The sequence below is a fragment of the Centropristis striata genome, chromosome 6 (assembly GCF_030273125.1).
Source record: "Centropristis striata isolate RG_2023a ecotype Rhode Island chromosome 6, C.striata_1.0, whole genome shotgun sequence".
NCBI classification, from domain to species: Eukaryota; Metazoa; Chordata; class Actinopteri; order Perciformes; family Serranidae; genus Centropristis; species Centropristis striata.
The window spans coordinates 12,693,463-12,712,974 of NC_081522.1; the positions used below are offsets into that span (position 1 = coordinate 12,693,463).

At 40.1% G+C, this 19,512-nt stretch overlaps 1 protein-coding gene across 3 annotated transcripts in view; it reads right to left on the reverse strand.

Moving 5' to 3' along the window:
• Nucleotides 1-19,512, reverse strand: part of scaper (S-phase cyclin A-associated protein in the ER) — a 62,280-nt gene that overhangs the window by 18,063 nt on the left and 24,705 nt on the right. For all 3 annotated transcript variants that reach the window (XM_059334751.1, XM_059334752.1, XM_059334753.1), the window contains 3 exons: nucleotides 15,691-15,756; nucleotides 15,076-15,202; nucleotides 7,371-7,486 (listed from right to left, as the gene is read on the reverse strand). In XM_059334751.1, the coding sequence (XP_059190734.1) occupies nucleotides 7,371-7,486; nucleotides 15,076-15,202; nucleotides 15,691-15,756 (309 nt within the window). The remainder of the gene's footprint in view (nucleotides 1-7,370; nucleotides 7,487-15,075; nucleotides 15,203-15,690; nucleotides 15,757-19,512) is intronic.

Genomic DNA, 19,512 nt, shown 5'->3' on the forward strand with positions numbered 1-19,512 from the left:
ATGTTTATTTCAACTGGTAAACATTTTGATATCTACCGAAACCTTCACATCTGCTGCGCGTTTTCAGTCAAACCACGCTGGCATAGGAAAGGAAAAATAGATTAAGCTGAGGCAGACCCAAGTCTGTCAATAACATCCTCTACTCTTTGCTCTGCATTGCCAGTGGGCGGATCAGTCGTTTCGCTGTATCATTATTGACATTGCAGAGTAAAGCTGTCAGACATGGAATGCGGTGTTAATGTGAGAAGCACTATATTTTGAGTGATCGGATGGTGTCCAAATCTGACATCAAAGCGTACTTCCGTCCACCTGAAAATAATAACAGAGCAGAGCCCTCTTGCAAATTGTTAATGTCCTATATGGCAGCTACATTGATAGTAATTTTATTAAAGCGTAAAGACGGTGGAAAAAGTTAAGTCATAATGGTTAAGTGCACTGATTGAGCAGTCAGTGTGCAGAAAGAGGTGAGGTAACATGAGATCCCAACCAAACTATGCTGTGTGCAGCCATGCTGCATCAGGACTCTGATTCTCCTGTGAACAGGGGACACTGGAGAATCTTCTATGCAAATACCAAAATGACAACTCAACTGCTTTTCTCCTCAAATACTGTCGTTGATCACATGCTTCACACGGCTTATGAAATTCAAGCTTTGGTAGCTGAGATGTACATTCCCACAAAGGACAGGAGTTACATTAAGTCACTATCCTGGTATTTAAGGTCATGAGCCTGTTGAATAAAGTTGTACACAATAGTAGGGATATCATATGACCTATCAGAGATAAAATGACTAGGCAGCACTGACTTGATTACTGTCAAAGACCTGTTTCAGAATGGCCAGATAAAGTTCATCTTGGTCAACGGTAGCTATCAGGTTACACCTATGACAAATGAGATTTGGTGCTGTCTTCTTGCCAAATGTTTGTTGGACGTGGTATACCTGGGAAACAGTAGTGCCACCTTTTCTTTAAAACAGCTTCAATCCTCTTTGGAATCCAGCCATGCAAATCCCTATAATGGGTTATTCAATCGTCCCTTCAAAGAAAATCACTGCCTTCACATTTTTTTCTTGCACTTTGAACTTCTCATAAAGATTTACAGAAGTTTTAGATCAGTGGCCTGGAGAGGTATTGCAAACTTCAGACTCGATAAAGGCTTACGTGTAAAAAAAATTCACCTTAAAAAAAGCATTCTCCCATCTGAGCCTTGTTCACAAATGTCAGAAAAAGGGTAATTTCATCAGGTTTTACATATAACAAATCAGTTATTTTTGTACAATTCGATTATGTGACGGTGTTCTAATGAAACTCTACCAAAAATGTTGTTGTGAAAGTTAAGTTTTGAAACCTTTGTTCAATGTTTGACACCTTTTGACCAAACATTTCAAATGCATGTGGTGCAATATTGTCCAAGACCCCTTGTTGTTCCCCATGTCACATTATACTAAATGTGATAATCTTGTAGGTATTAATTTCAAGAATTGTTGACAATTTTGATAAAGCAGTATTACAAATATGGTGTCTGTGGCTCATAGTTACCGACTGTTTTCTATCACCCAGCAGTGGTCTGTGCGCCAGAGAGCTAGAGGGAGCTTACCCAACAGACTTGTTCTTCAACTCACTTGTGTGTTAGGGAAGTAGTATTAGACAGCAGTGATGCTCGGTTTTGAAAATTGTAATTCAAGGCATGGCTGTGTTTTCTTTCTACAACCTGACAAGTGTATTCTAATTAAATCACTTGACTTCTGTCAAGACAGATCGGGCCCTCTGGCTTTACAATCGACTCACTCAACTGCTCATGTAATGAGCATGCAATTGCTTTGTAACACAACTAATCAGGCTTGTCTTTGGTCGTCTCTGAACAAATGAGGAGGCTGTCAAAGGCATGTTTGAGTTATGCCCTTACACCAGCTTGTACAATGAACCATCCCAGTGATCTGTCTTTGGTTTCCTCCCACCTAATTGAGCTTGATGAGCATGACACCTGATATCCCGCCCTCTCTGGGATTCTCACTATCTCAATACCCCTCAATGACAGCTCCAGTCAAAGATTTTGCAGAACAATTTAGTAAAGTGCCACGCCACCCTGTCTCATGTTGCACAAAAACCTTGTGTGGACTGATGTGTGCCAGTCTATCTAAGCAGGCAGCATTCCCCCACCTACACCACTATGGGGTTCTCGTTACACCGAGAGATTGTGCTTCAAATGTTCCCAAGAAAACCACAACCACTTTCCATTGCCAACCATCCAATGCATTATCACTCCGAGAACAATTCTGCTTTGAAGTTTTGAAGTTGGACTTGGAAAGAAGATTGGGACGGAAAGTGAGATGCTAATAATGAGTGATGTAATCTGCTCATCTACACTAAACAGCTTAACCTCACACAGCCGGGGAATACCGTTTTACCTGTGAAGCCATAGAGAAATGAGGCCAAGAGGTAGAAGGATGGAGCACATCTGATCCTGTCACACACCCCTGCAGCCCTCTGGGGGCTCTGCCTGGGTGGTCAACAGGCCTATGCATGATAAGGTGGCAGCTTGTGAGGAGGGGGGATTGGGTGTGCAACTGACCTCTGAATTTAAACCCCTCATATTCAAATGTCACTTCATTTTAAGCAAAGACTGGATGTCGATATTTCTGAAGGTCATTATTTATCTTCAATAGGACTCAAAAAGCATCCACATTTCACTTCCTGGTTAACTCTATGGCATAAATCAGAAGTGAGACCCATAAACAAGGTTTTCCCTGCAGAGAGATATACAGTTACGAATGTTGTCCATCTTTCAACATAAAGCCATTTATTATAGTAAATAGCCAACTTTCAATTCAGTTGACATCAGGACAACAAGCATGTAAAAGCCTCTTTATGCTTTTTGTCACGGCCTTGACTTATCAACCCGGAGATCTGTGCTCCTCAACCTGAGTCTCACATTTCTCGCCCTCTCTGTGCGTTTCCTATGTGCACAGTCAAGCCTGACTGGAGCGACGCTGCAGAAATCTGACCAACTTCCAGATCAGGTTGAGTCCCTGCCTCTTAAACAGGGTAAATTTGTGTTCAGGGGAAGAAAAAGAATCCTAAGCCAAAATAAAAGGTGAGGAGCAAATCCATTTCCTTGTGCTGCCAAACAATCCCTTCATTCACTGCTATCTAAATGACATTTAATTTGATTCTGCTGTTGATCTCGCTGATACCCTTAGTGTTTCCAAGACATCTACTCTGGCTGTCGTGCCACACTGGCCAGGTATGAAGGGGAAGAAATCTGATGAGCCGTCACACAGCATCACGCATGGGAGAATGAGTGCGTGCACACAGACACACACACACACACACACACAGTCTGACAAATGGTGGAAAACATCCTGAAATAAAACCACAGGTAGCAGGTCTGATTTCACAGGATACACCAGGTCATGTGAGACAGTGATGGAAATACAAATTGGGTTAACACGCAATGTCCAAGGACTCCTAAACCTTTCTCTCGAGATCACCTGTTCAAGTTTCGGTCATAGCTCTGCTTTTCTTTTTTAAAATCAATGAAAATTGTCAATTTAAAATGTTTCTGTTTCTCCCTCACTAGTTAAACACACTCGGACAAAACAGCTTCAACTATATACATAATAGTGATTGTATATACAACCGGTATAAATGCTGGTAAATATGATAGGTACATCACACAGGACAAGATTACATAAACTGATTGATCTCAATAGTAACCTATATTTTTTATGTTGAAGTCATCTTAATAATAGAACTGAAACAATTAGTCAATAGGTGGAAAATGATTTTCCAACAAATTTAAAAATCGATTCATATTATCCCTGGTCCCTGTGTCTCAAATAGTAATATTTACGGATGTTCTTAGACTTCATTGTTAGTAATTTTGATAAATATCTGGTTTAACTGTTTAATTATGTTAAATTAATTTAGTAAAGCAAGTTGAAGACGTCACCTTGGGCCATTTCTTTTTTATTCCAAACAATTAGTTGTGAAAGTAATCTGCAGTGTAATCACAAGTTGCAGCCCTACTTAATGATAATAAGAGGCAGATACATACATGTTCAACAGCACATTAAAGCCAACAATTATCAGTTACAGAGACAAATAATTAACATAAAGAAAATCAATTAATTAATACAATTAGATTGAAGTAAAATAAAGTTTTAAAAAATGATCGCAACATTGTAGATGCTAACATTTGCAATGTTATTGTGCGAGATATCATCTCTCCAGCCGAAGCTAATGACAGTGGCTGCTTAAACCCTGATCTAGACATTCCAGTGACCACAGGGTTACACCAGGACATTAGCAGAGCCTTGCAGAGGAATTAGCTCATTAATGTAATGGTAACAATATGGAATCAGCCTCCCTGGGGAGAGATATGGCAGGAGCATCTCCGCAGCTGCCTTTTTTGTAAATCACTCAGCTTATCTGGTAGGAGGAGGTGATCAATACGGCAGCATCACTGTAAACAGATAATGTAGCGCACTCTGGGGCGAGCGTCTGCATAGCAGCCCATTAGGCCACACAGCCATCCAGATGACGGATAGTGATAAGTAGACAGCCGGGCTGCGTCCTTGTGTTGACTCTCGTCACCAGCTCCCGCTCACTCCACTGACCTGACTGAGGTGCAGCACAAGGTTAAAGTGTGACCTCTTCACAGCTTTTTAAGATTAATATTCAAGCACTTTCAAGGTACCTAAACAAAAGATTCTTAGACTCCTGAAGCTTTTATCATCATATCTAAATTGGTGCTTTAAATGCAATTGCAAAAAAGTTTTAAAAATAAATTAATACCCATGGTTAGGGTCTGCTCTGCATCTGGTTTGAGACACCAGGAGACAACAAACAAATACGAAGATGAGATTTTTCAAGGAATATGTATTCAAATTCAAGCATATCCCTAAAACTTTTTTAAATAATTTCTTTGAATTGTAATCGGTATTCCACTTGTTGGTAAATTATTGAATTTAATATTGTAGTTTTTTCTAATAACTGCCAGAGATTCTAGATTCTAATTGTTACTCTGTATGCTTTTACTATGTATTTCAATTGTGTCCTGTTTGAGGACCCCAGGAAGAATAGCCATTACTCCCACAACGGAGTGATGGCTAATGGGGATCCTAATAAATAAATAAATGCAGCTTGTATAAGAGTAAATATTAAGCATTTTCCAAACTTTCATGACTTTCTACTGTTACGCAACAGAAAAAAGGTGAGATAAATTTGAGTGAAATTGACTATTGACTTTGACTATTCAAATCTGTACAGGGATATATAAGAATAAACAGCCTTTTTTTTTTTTTTTTTTACAGTTGTAGCCTACAACTGAAATGTAACTCAATTAATTAATTTATTACGGTAAATTATTTCAATCTACACTTCAGAAAATAATGTATACAATATATACGTGGTCAAGATGGATGTCTCCATGGTGCTGGATTGATGTGTTCATCAGGGGCTTATCTCCGGTTCAGTTCTCAGCTCCCAGCTGGCAGAGCCCTCAAAGGTCCAGCTGTATTAGCAGGACAGGACTAACTGACAGGCAAGCAAGCCGGAAAACAGAGATATCAACCTTGATTCTAAACAAGCTACTGAAATAACCCGTAAGGCCTTGGACATACCAAAGTGTGACTGCTGTTAATTTTTATCGTTTTTAATGTTTGTGCCTCGTGCGATTTGGATACCACACTATGATTTTGATTAAAATTCAGATTAATTGCTCAGCCCACGGCTCGTGCAGAGAATAGAAACACAAAGGCCTAATCTTCCCCTCCTGTTCCTGCACCACAGTGTGTCAAGGAGATGTCTCAAAAGCCATGGAGGTATTATGTGCACTTAAGCAAACACCGTCATGCACGGATGTGCAAACAAACTCAGCAAACAAACGCTTTGTCCAAGAAGACAGTCTCTCCATTTAAGACGATAACATTTCTTCCAATTCAGAAGCCTGCTTGAAATTCCCTCAGATTACAATGATTGAGGAAGAGAGAGTACAAAGAAAATCAATATACATGTGATGCCCTTTAAAAGCCTTATAAATATAAGAAGCATTTGTCCATTAGCAGAGATTCAGAGACCAGTAAATGCTAATGAATGGGAGTGCAAGGCCATTCGAGTCCATTACAGAGTCCCACTAGTGAGTACGGCAGCCTCTCTGAGGTTATCTACTGGCAGGCCATGCAAACGGCAGACCCACAACTCAAAAATACTCTGCACTCTAAATGATAGATGGGACGCATGTGCTTTTTGTGTTTCGAGAGAAAAGAATGAACACAAATTGATTACGGAAATGGAAATGCTCTCCATTTCTGGAAGGGCAGTGCTGGTACTCATTAATACATTTTGAAGATATTTATTGAGATGAAGCAATTATAAAGAATGATAAAGTAGGTTAGCTGGGATTAGCTTACTCGCTTTGGGCAATTGCAAAAACACAAGAAAGAGAAAAAAAAGTGTGTTGTCAGAAAGGGGCCGGAGAAATGATACAGTAAGAGAGAAGTCACTGGGAAGAAGGACTGTGACAGCTGTTTGAGCCTTTGTGAATACACAGCACAGAGTAGACAGACATTAAACACCGTGGAGTGTTTCTATCCTTTAGGTTTTGTACATACAATCAGACATGACAAAAATTTAAATCAGCAAACAGTATTTTATGTTTTCAACATTAGTTCCAGCACAAAGAACCTCCAGTGTATTTGTATACAGCCAAAGTTAAATGGAAAACTGTGTTTAGGTGTACTAACAGTCCTGAAGAGTATTATTTATTATTCATAAATGAATAAATTACTGTGTAAAATAGTCAACTTTTTCTACTTTTAAATACATCAAGTAAGCCAGCGCTTTATGTTTTTTCACAATCCATGAGTGCACCATCAGTAGTAGCTATTGGCGCATTTATGCTAATAGAACATGAGAACATCAAGCAATATTAGATAAACACTATGGATCAAGGTTTAGTGAAAGAGAAGATGTGATATTATAAATGTATTTTCAGTGGGTCGTCATGCAGGTGCTCACGATCACTCCACACCTGTTCCAATCCTGACAATGAACCTAAATTTAGTCTTAAACCTAGTCAACCACATCACTCTCACTCATGGATAATGTCACGACTGATCTAAGCAACAACTGGTCAGCGTTTCAGAAATCAAACTGTCCTAGTCCTAGCTAAAGAGACAGCTCACCCTGCTGGCTTGAAACAGAAACTTGATTAAGTCATGATAATAAACTGAAGGGCAGTGCCATTGTATGCAAGTTGTGTGTTAAATCACTGAAAATGATCTGAGCATGCCGTCCATTTTTATGTATTCAGAGTATAGTTTTGTGTTAATTAAAACACAAGTATTTTAATTTGGCAACAGTACTCACTTGAGAGGAATACGAGGAACTGCAGTTGGTGTGGAAGCAGCAGCGACAACCTGCAGAATTTGTTCCAGAGCCGTCAGGCCGCCGCCTACTTGGAAGGCCACTTGGTCTGCATTGTTCTGTTAAGGCGAGGACATAGAGAAAAAGAGAGAGAGAGACGGTGAAACAGAGGTACAGTCAGGAGACAACGAGCCACAGGCTGGACGGGGGATTACACAGCTCTCACCAGAGAGGGAACCTCTCTTTCTCCTACAGGGGCGAGGGATTGAAATGTGAAACAAAGTGATCCCAAAAGTATTCCTGTTTAATCTCAAAAGTGCACAACCCGACTCCACCCCACAAAAGTCAAGTTTCAGTGGAAGGCAAATGCTCTGCAGGCTCCAGTTAGCACCAGGGTGGTCTCAACAGATGACCACAGAAAAAGTAAAACTGAGAAAATGTTACTCGGCCGGACAAAGACAGGGGCAATCGCAGGACTTTAGTCGATCATTCCACTAGACTAGGATACATTAAAACATTATAGTCTTATCATAATCAGAACTAAATTGATAATGCATTAGCACGACTGAGGTAATAAAGATGCAGCATTTACATTACTTCACCTATTGTGTCAGCATCTACAGAGATTAAAGAGCTATGTAATCCTGTTCAGAGACTTTTCTTCAACCTTCAACACTATCCAGCCTCACACACTCACTTCAAGGTACTGATCTGATAGACTTTTCTTACAACCTGATTTCAGTTTGTTTAATTTATTGGTCCTATCTTAAAGTTTTGTTGAAATTCTCTCTCGCTCTCTATTTTTTTAATGTACTGCTTCCATCGTCTTATTTATTTATTTTTAAATGAAGATCTTAGGGCAGACAGTATTTTAGAAAATATTTTCAGATATAAAAAGGAGGAGGCAACAGTGGAAGTGCTATTGTCATTAACCTTCAGTTTCTGTGTTTAAAGGCTCTCAAACCAATAATAAGCCAACATATTTTACAGGATATAAATCCAATGCCTGCTGCAGTTTAAAAAAATTATTTGGTGGACAATCAGGCAGACAATACAAGGCCAAAACAATACAGTTCAAAGGATGCATATGCATGTGTTTTATTTTATCATGTATACATTACTTGTGTGTAAAAACAAAAAACAATGAACAATTTCTTTCAATATCATGGTTAAAAAATGTTTTTAAGCTTGAAATGTGTCCCATTTGTGCCTATAACTTTAGCTTGGAGCTTGTTGAAAATAACAGTAAGAGAGTTATTGTGTTACTGTAATCTTTCAACACAAAACTATTCATGTAAGAACTTTGCTTAGCATTTCCTTTATTACTTTTAGTACTTTTTTGGGTTTATTTTATTTTAATTTTTCTACACTTCAATTAATATGTATCTATACATTATCTGTAAACAGAACTTCATAAGGTTTGATAAGGTTATTTCAATGATTTTGGTTCCTGTCATTCTTGAGTTGCATTACTTTTTTCTCACTTTACCTATTATACATTTAATCTAAACTAACTTAGTAGAGAGAAAAAAAATCCGTCCAGTACATTAGATTTATGTACACATGTAAATAGTTAGGTCCTGCCCTCCTGTGATGATAGAGTAATTGGCAGTAGGTCAGAAGCTGTTGCGACAGTGTCTTATAAATCAACAAGTACAAAGCCAGAAGCGAGCACTGACTATCAGGCATGTTTGTGCCTGGGTCGACAGGGAGGAAAGGAGCTGGAGGGGAGCTGCTGATGGAGGGCCTTCTTTGCGCAACTGCAGAGGGCCGTGTTACACTCCAGGTCACTCCTCCACCTAATGAGGTTACAGGCTCCTCAATGCTGTGACAGCACTAAAATCCAGCCACTTCACAGCGCTTTTGTTCCGTAGATGGGAAGTTGCCAACAAGCCTGAACACATTGAGAGAGAAGCGCTTTACCAAATTACAGATAAGCTCTTCATCTGTCATTCATGCCCGCTGCTGAAGTAACTGCTCTTCGATTCCGGTGTAAGACACACACACACACACACACACACACAGGAGACGCACTGAACAACAAATTGGGGTTTGGGACAAAACATTTACAAACACACCAAAGACCCTTTGCCTTTAACATAATGAGAAATGTCTCAAAGACAGTCTCAAGAGTCTAAGCAGTGTTTGTAAGAAGACTCATCACTTCCTTCCTGTACGTTGCCGGTAGTTTCCATGCCTAATCAATTGGGTCTCACTCACTGAGCTTGGCTTAACCCCTTTTCTAACCCTCCTATCAACACACCTACCTAAAAGCTTCTAGGCTAAATGAGAAAAGGCAGCTCTTTCATAGCAGCTTATCAAATGGTATTAAAGGGGGTAACTGGGACCTGCCCAGTCCTGGCTGGGTTTCTTGGCTATGTCAGTGCCTTTTCTGCTCTGCTGACAGATTTATCTGTTGTGATGATGGAACAATACGAGTCAAGAGGATTAAGTTCAAACTACCTGACATACTATCTTTAGGTGGTCTATGCGTGCAATGGTCCACTGAAAACAAAGCAGGCACCTGAGTATTACTGCAAGAACACACACTTCACCAAAACCATAATGTTTAAAGTTAAGGTTTGTTTTGCATAATAACAGCTCTGAGGTCTGCCAATGTTGATCTTCGTGCTGTGCAAAGCAGATGACTTTCTAAGCAAATGGGAAGCAACATCTAGTGATGACAAATCCTTTCTACAAACCTAACCACACAGGGCAACAGAAATCATGTTTGTGTGCAACTACACTTACAGTGTATGTACACAGTAAGCGGATATTTGCATACAAACTTAATAGAATGAAAACAATGTTTTTACCCTGCTCCAAAAATGCCAAAGTGCCAAAAACTGCACTTCCTTGATTGGCCACTTGAGGCTGGCTCCAAAAGCGAGTCAATCCCCATAGACCCCCATGTTTAAATGCCAAACTTTCCAGCAGAAATAAACACATTTATAGTCTGGTTCAAAAATGGCTTTGTCTCTAGAGCTAATTTACCCATTCCTGACAACTTGACAGGGGTGAATTTGCATACAACTCACCTGTTAAATTATATTAACGCATAAAGTTAAGCATAATTAAGGATATAGCCGCTTTGTTGGTGCTGTCAAGGGGGGCTAGCCTCTGCACTATGGGAGATACACTTCACTATAAAGCTAGATAAGAAGATAAGTTGTGCATTGAGACGACCGTAGCTAAAAAGTTGCAACAAAAGTTCTGCACACTCACAGTTGAGAACAAAACCAAAGAGACTCTTGGAAGCATAGGTGGCTAGCAAATGTTAGCATGCAATCATGCAAAACTCACATGGTGAACATGGCAATTATACCTGCTATACATCAGCATGTTTGACATTAGTATTTAGCTCAACAACCCAGCTGTTATTCTTTTTACTTTAAGCATGTACTGAAGCTGCCCTTACAAAGTGTGTAGTGTTGCATGCAGTATGCATACAATTGGGAAATAATAGTTCGTCTTAACATTGCACCTTGAACTTTGACCCTCTTGCTCATATATCTGTTGCGGCCTCTGACAATGAGCTGTCATCAGGCTGTCATGTGTCTGTGCTCTTTCGGCAGCTCAGTGGATGTGATGTATCTTCCACTGAGGATTGTAGGTCAGAATAGCCAGATATTCTTTTCTGGTTTGCATGCTGCTAAATGCGACCAGATAGAATAGGAGATCCTGATATTTTAGTCATACTGCATTTAACATGTAGTATTGGGACATGCTTAAACTTTTTCTAGCATACTAAATAGTATGGTAGTGTGGATGTTGGAACACACCCAGTCTTGTTTTACTTGGTCACTGTGCAGATTTGACATGTCAAAGTAAATTTACTCATCAAAAGTAGTACTACGTAGCCTTTGCATAATGCCTTCTGTGGTCTGAGAAATAAATATTTAACTTCAATTTGTTCTAATTCTGTGCTAAGCTAGGCAAGACATGTCCCAGACCTTCAGTATCTCTTCTGCAAGTAGTACTTAAAGCACATAGATAAATTAATATTGTGACTGTGGGTGAATGTCCACTTTGTTCCAGTCTGCTTGTGCCTGGTCACACCCCAGCATAAGCTACAATGAAACAGGATGAGCGACTAATTTCCCCTCAAACAGAAGAAAGAGCCACCACTAAAGGCTGAGCATTAAGACACAAGCGAGGAGGATGACTCCTGAATAATACAACAGGGGGAATCTTATTCAATTATTGTCCAGGGTGGCCATTGTTACTGCAGCTGATGGGAGGCCCGAAGCAGCTGGTAGTTCCTGCAACAGTGTCCACAGACCAGCAGACCAGCCAGATTGCACTTTGTAGTCTCCTCCCACCAGACACTTTAATTAACGGAAAGAGGAGGGCACAGCCTCAGTTCTACAGATGGACAACAACTGGCAGAGTTCATTAAGGACCGGCTTCAACTTTGATCTGTAACTTCAAGCCATGAGCTCACTCTTTCACAACAAAAAGCAGTGATGAGTATGATCATCTTCTTCTTACACAAATTTCATCATTACACAGCCACATAGAAAAGCTTGAGAGTGGTAAACAAAGCGATGCCGGCCGAGTCGACTGCAAACCACAACAAGGCTGCTGGAGTAAACATTTTAAAGTCGAGTATAAACTTGTGTGTTTACAAGACATAATGACATATGATTTAGTAGACTATGTGAGTACACGGCAAACATGGAAATGGATAATTCTACAAACTGTGTTTATTCTATAAAATGAACCAAGATTAATGAAAGGCCAGTATGGCGCAAAATCAAACCTTCCACAGAAACCACAGACAGCCTCTAGTTGTAACTAATGCACCAATAAGCTTAGAACCATTTCATCCCTTATTTGTCTTGTGGTGAGGAATCAAACATGGGGCTGTTTGGGAACAAATTAAAGTATGAGGAAACACAGCAACACTAGAGCTGAAAAAAAAGTTAATTTTTCTCAATTAACCATCTGATTATTCAGCAAATATATGGCAACTTAAGAGATAATACAATACAAAAGATAAACATACAATTATTTATTTGATCAAATTAAAAATGTGCAAAATAATATCAAATGCCCGTTACAGAGCCCATCAGTTTATTTGTTACCCAGTCAGCAGCAGTACCGAAAAACTAATGCCCTGATTTAAACTAACTAACTAACTAACTAACTAACTAACTAACTAACTAACTAACTAACTTGGAAGGGAAGGGATCTAAATCACGGATCAGCTGCACAAACTAATTTTTCCACTTTTGTTAACAAAAAGGCAAAATAAGGCATGGCCCTGCCAGAGGTTCTGTTCTCTACAAGGGCCCTGTTAGTTTTAAATATGCAAAGCTTAGTAAAGCAAGTAAATTTAGTCGCAAATCTACAAGCTCTGACTTACAAATGCTAGTTTTGCTTGATGGTGGATAAATTGTTATTCAATTATTTATTGTCAGCTATGCATAATGAAATACGAATTCAAGTATATGTGATCTATAGATGTTTAGATTGATTCTTTTGAACTGCTTTGTGTCCATGTCCAGCAAATAAGACAAACAAGGAATATGGTATTATTATTGACAGAGACAATGTCTGTTTTTAAAACTCAGTTTTCTTAAAATCAAGAAGTAACGCATAACACAGTAACACCTCAAGATTATTTTCCCCTATACTGTTGGAACATTTTTAAACTGAATGTCAGATGGTGCCAAAAGTGTACAACAAAGGTCTGACACTGCTGATCTGGGCTGTATCTTTCAGTCTGCTGGAGGCCCAAGCACGAAACCTTGTTATCCTGCCACACTGCCCTTCACCTTCCCCCATGTCCCCAGATACAACTTCCACCAGTCCCCCTCGTTGGCCCAACCAGGCTCTGACAGCTGGCAAAGGCAAACGTTAAGTTTTTCGGTTCTCAGAGCAACACGCTCCTTACAGTTCCTAACCTGTCATACTGTACACGTTACCCTTTCCTAGACAGGCTTTAACTGAAAGCAGTGGTAAACACTTTAGGCAATGTATAAATACAAGTGCTCAATAATAAGGCAAAAAAAGAGCAGCACGTTGGGAAAATTGATATTCCCAATCACAGAGAGTAAAGAAAAAATCAGGATTGACACAAAACAAACCATTAGAGGCCACAGAGGGAGAAACACACTGGGGTCAGAGACTAGACGTAGCTTAGAAAGCAGGGGAGGAGTGAGGGGGGTGGGACCCACACAGCAGTGCAGGAGGGGGAGTGTCGGGTGTTGTCTAAGGAATTAGCAGAGAAAGTGGAGACTGAATCAGATATGGGGGAGAAAAACAAATCTCTAGGTGAGTCAATGACATGAGAGATGCTTGTTAGGTCAAATAATCTAAACGGTCCCGACTTGATGTGACTCAGGGGCCAGACAGCCATGCTGACGGAGACTCTATTTATTTGACTTTGTCCAGGGATTAGAGAGGGAAGTGCTCCCCCAGGCTGCCTCAATGGCCAATCACATGTTCCACTTCAGCTTTGGGTGGATATTTCTGTAAGAAGCTGGTGAAGCAGAACTTCGCCAAAAATGTGCTTTTGAACTGAGGTAACAGACGAAGCAAGAGCACCCAGACAAGAGCTGCCTCCTTCCCAGCGACGCCACTGTTGAATAGAGCACATCTCCTGTGGCCCACTGACCTCTGACCTCCCACTGGGAGTGTGTGGAGCTAAAGGGAGGAGCCCTCGTGTAGTGACAGCTTGTTAGCTACTCACATCACACTGGTCTCCTCTCTCCTTACAGGACGCTGTGCCACCCACCTCATCCACCTCTTTCTTCGCCTCTCTGGGGAAATTCGGTAATGGCCTCTCCAGCCGTCCCCCTCGTCACTGATGGGACACCATAATCTCTCTATCCTCACGCCCAGAAGCATGCACAGTGGGATGTTATGATGGCTCGAACCACAACTTGGCAGGAAATTTATGCCTCATTACAGGAAGTGGGCTGTATATTCTCCTCATCATAAACACAGTGGCAGGTGTTTTAATTCCTCCTCTCAGTCTCAAATTGATGTGAGTTTTACTGTAAAAAAATGTCATGCAACAAAACCTCTGGGACAGATGTTTTAAATCAACTACAGTTATATATGTCTGCCATTATATCTGACAATTATACATATTTACACAGCTGTAAAGAAGTGTAAGAGAAAAGCCAAATCTCTGAAAAAATGTCACATTCGCTTGTCTTTGATCTATTAAGTCTTGTGCATCCATGGCATTTTATCTGGAAATCCAATTTACTATTGTCTAAACCAGTGACATCTGAGTCGTGCAAGCCACATACACACAAGACAATGCTTGCTCTCGTGCTGGGAAGCTCCTCTATTGGTACCATGTGCACAATGAAAACACAGTTAATCTGGTCTTCATTAGCCAATAACCAAAGGCAAGTTGGTTTGGAGTAAGTGATACTCTACATTGGGAGGGTGAGACACAGAGAGACACAGCCAAACACAACTCATCACTGAGGAGACATGCCAAAGGGCTGGCATGACCTGTGCACTTCTGCAGACTGTTTAGACAAGCAACAAAGCAGAGCAGCACATAATGCCCCAAAGAAGACTGGAAATAGTAACAGGCAACTTGCAAACAATTGCAGTAGACTGTGGTAAAGTAACAGTTATAGGTACTTAAAAATTATATATATTTGGATATTTTTTAAATCAATACAACAAGATACATACAAGTAAGTCACACTGTCTACTGTATCGTCATTTTTCGATTTACCTGTTTCTCTAAGATGCGAGAGATCTCTCCCAGGGTTCTGTCTAGACCAGACACTTTGTTGTTGGCCCACTGGCCGCTGTCTTGGCCCTGCAGCTGCTTCAACAGGTCCTTCACCAGCCGCTGTAACCTGAACATACAAGAACAAATAGTTATTATATATTATATATCTGTTTACAAACGCCAGTTCTTAATCCATTTTTCCATGCTACTTCAGCCAACTTCTATCCAGCACAAGCGAGCTGAAAGCACTTGCCGGTTAAATGATTAGTCAATCAACATAAAATTACACAGGTTTGTTGATCAGTTAGTTGTTTAAGTCATTTTTAAAGCAAATATTACAAAAAATACAGTTTTAACTTAATATCCGTGTCTTTGACTGACAAAACAATCTGAAAATGGCTAAATAACAAAATAAATCTGCAACAATCTCAAAGATCTCCCTGTCAAGCCTTAAAATGACAAAAAGAAAATAGTTAGTTGTAAAAAAAAAAAAACATTGCTTGTTGGAGCCCTACACGAAAGCATTACAATCATTAGAGTAGAACATTCAAAATTAAGAAAAACTATGCCTATAATATGACGGGGAAAAAAATAAGAAAAAAGGAAACCACTCACTTGGCCTTGTACGGGGAGTCAGGGACCTGAGGCTTTGCCTCCATTGACGTCTCATATTCCTTCGCCCTGCACAGGGAAAAGTAGGAAAAAGTCTTTGAATACCAGGAAAAGTGTTTGGCCTGTCAGTAAAGAACACAACGGAAGAAAGTGTGAAGAGAAAGAGAGAGAAAGTTCAAAACGAGTCTGTTTATTTGGCCTGTCAGCCGCTCACCAAGTAACTTGGCTTAAAATAATCAGACACCAGCTCTGCAGGGACGGCTGTTTTGCTGCCATCGACTCATATTATGAAGACTTAATACTACCTTTAGAATCCACCCACCTTTTTTTTTTTAAAACACAAGGGAGGCTCAAGTTTTTTACTTCACTCGTTGTCAAATAAACAGTTAGAGGGGGTTACAAGCAACGCAACCAGTGTTTTGAAAGTATGACCTTGTAAAAGGTCATGGTCATTAGGGGACTTGTATCTCTGTGGCATTGCTCCAACAGCCAGATGCTGAGAAGACATCTGACAAACACAAACTGTGTGCATGTGTGTCTGTGAGTGGGAAATTGGGTGGGGGATTCTGTCTGTCCGTCAGGTATTCCCAGACATGATAAGTAACTATTGATCAGAGTTAGATTGAGCGCCTTCCGGTTACCCATCTCTACACTGATAGGATCAAACACTTCCTGGAAGACGACAGGTGGATTCGTCCCGGCAGGCAAGACATGGACCGACCAAAGCCTCATTCTCCTTTTACAATCTCTTGTATTCAAGGGCAGTCATCTAAAAGCAACTGATAACTCACCTAACAGATGGACCAGGACATCAAGATACCAAAAACCGAGGGACATGTAGTCTAGCATTCAGAAAGATATTCGTGTTTTTACAAATGTGTTGTTCCATGGTTTGCTTGTTTACTATCTGTTTAGATGTAGCTGCTAGAAAACTCAACCAAGGTCCTATCTCACAATGTTAACATTGTATTGTTACCAGAATTCCTGGTTTTCTCTGTTTGATATTAATTCATTGTTTGATTGCTTTTGACTTAGAAAAAAAGACAGCACCTTGGACTTTGAGAAATTGGGATGGACAGTTTTCACTATTTTCTGATATTTTATAGACCAATCAATTGATCGATTACTTGGGGAAAAAATTAACAGATTAATCGATAATGCAGCTTGTTTCTGCCCTGCGATTCGGATCTGCTTGAGAATCTATCGGGTTTTTCTTTGTCCATACTACACCCCTCCACCCAGTTTCATGAAAATCAGCCAATTTTTTTCTGTAATCCTACTGACAGAAAATCAAACCAAACCAAATTATTTAAGGCAAAACCTAAACAAGCAATCCACAAGATCTGCCATATTACTATCAAAAAGAAGAAGAGAAAAAGTACAGCCCTAGTGCATTACATGTCAAAGTAGGTAGACTAGGTTGTGGGTGAGGCGAGAAACATAGATTTGTCATTTTCTGTGTCCCATGAACAGGATAAATGGGTAGCACAGACTTGCTTTCAGAAGGGCCTGAACTATATCCGCCCTGTTTGTCATTCATGATATTACAATATTAATCTCTGACAGATTAAACAGTGAGTAATAACGGAGCAATTCATTACTGTCAGAGGCAGCTCACGTTAAATGGGCCTCCGGCAATAAATACCAGTGATCAGCAATAAGAGAGAAAGCAAAAATCTATAGTGCGAGCCTATAAGCAGTTTATAACACAATCATCTCAACGGCTTATACCCCTATTTCTTTTAAAGAGACATACCTCTCTCCAATACCACAAAATCACATGATTACAGTGTACACATCAGACCAAGAAAAGGAAACCAGTTAAATAGCAACAGAAAGGAGTAGAACCTACAGAAACCTAAAATTATACTAATCCTTCAATAACTCAATGTACATAAAACCCATTTAGCTTCTATGTGCATTGTTATGGCGGAACGTTTATTTACGAGCAGGACCTTTCCCCTTAATCGGGGGCAGCGGACGGTAAAATGAGTAACGGCCAAGCTTACCACCTCATACTGTATACCAAACTCCATACAGGATGTGTTTGTATACACACCATCATCTGAGGTCCACAGACACACACAACGACGACGACGACGACACACTGGCCACTCTGTTCCCTGCTGAGCGAACCCAAAGTAACCATCTACAGACAAGCGGTTTGTACCAGAGCATAAATGTTGATGTTGGTTTCCAAGTTCATAACCCATCCTGACACCAACGGACGGTCCCACATGACATTTTTCATAGTATTTTTTTCCTTCCTAAAACACTAATTATTAGAGGTTAGCCAAACCACAAAAAAAGCATGTGGGTTAAACTGTGTGTTCACTGCTTTATGACAGACGAGGCTGCAATGTTTGCCTGGTGAAAAGTCTAGTGAGAACCACTCACGTTTTACGGACACCATACGGTGTTCCAATAAAACGGTTCATTTCCAACCGGTGGTGAAGCGGCTCACCTTTATGTTTACTGGGGCTCTGTGTTATTTATGACCTCTGAAAGCCTGCTGCCTTTGAGTGCTAGTCTCAGCAGGGCTGGTGCAGGAGTGACGGTGAACAGAGACAGATCATGTTGTCACTTTCTCAGTACCGCTGAGCCTCACAAAGCCAAAAACAGCAGCACTGAGAATACATAGCCCTGTAGAAGAGTGTTTCAGTCTGTAGCTGCTTCTTATTCCTCTCCCAAATAAATACTTTCTTTAAATGCATAGTAATGAATTGGGATCATTAAGTCTGCCTGTGCTCACAGGAGGACATTGATCTCCACCGTACTCCACGTACTCCACCGTAGCCAGACATAAAGTGGCACAAGAGATTGGTGTAGAAGTGATGCTAAAGTCCGAAAGATGTTCAGGTTATCTAGACAGTCCTGCTTACTTACGGATCTCCTCTGATCACTTTTTATGCAACAGTTCTGTAAAAAAGATAACAAAAACAATGCAAATAGACTAAAAAGCTTCCGGCATAAGTGGAATAATAATGAATAATTTGTGTATCTGGAAAATCTGTAAACAACAACAAAAGTTTAGCTAGAATTTAAGAAGGTTTTTGTTCTATGATAATAATAATAGTTGATAACTGTATAAATTGCATTACTTATGTCCGCTCTTTACGACCACATTATCAACACACCCTCCATTATATCGTAAATGCTAAATGGACTGCACTTAAACTGCACTTTTCAACCCGAGTGGGACAAAGCTGCTTCACATTCACACATGTATACAGACACAGTGACAGAAGGCACTGGTCTGGCCATTGGGGACAATTTGGGGTTCAGTGCTCTGCTCAGGGACATTTAGCCATGTGGATAGAAGGAGCCAGGCATCAAACCAACAACCCTGTGACTAATGACGACCTGCTTTACATCTTGATCCATAGCCGCATCATCATGTTGGTATATTTTTGTATGTATGAAGGCTTTGTGTTCTTGCTGTTGTGATCGTAAGCAATGTTTATTTTGTTACATGGGGAGTGTAGCATTTCAAACAAACACAAATATACCATATTTCCTGGTGAAATGTTGGATGACGGTACATAAAAATGTATACTGCCCATTTCAGACATCAGGATCAATACATGTATAGTCAGTGGACAATACAAAAACTTGACATTAAAGCATGTAAACCTGTTCCAGTAGAAACCCAAAATAAGTAGGAACCTGAAAATGAGCATCATATACTTCCTTTAATTCTTAGAAGGATGCAACTCTCTGTCTTAAGAGTTTACGTCTCATGTTAATGTCATCCTAATCTGCATCAATAACATCTTACAGTAAGTATTGTCAACGTCGTGTCTATTTCCACTCCTCTTCCTCCCT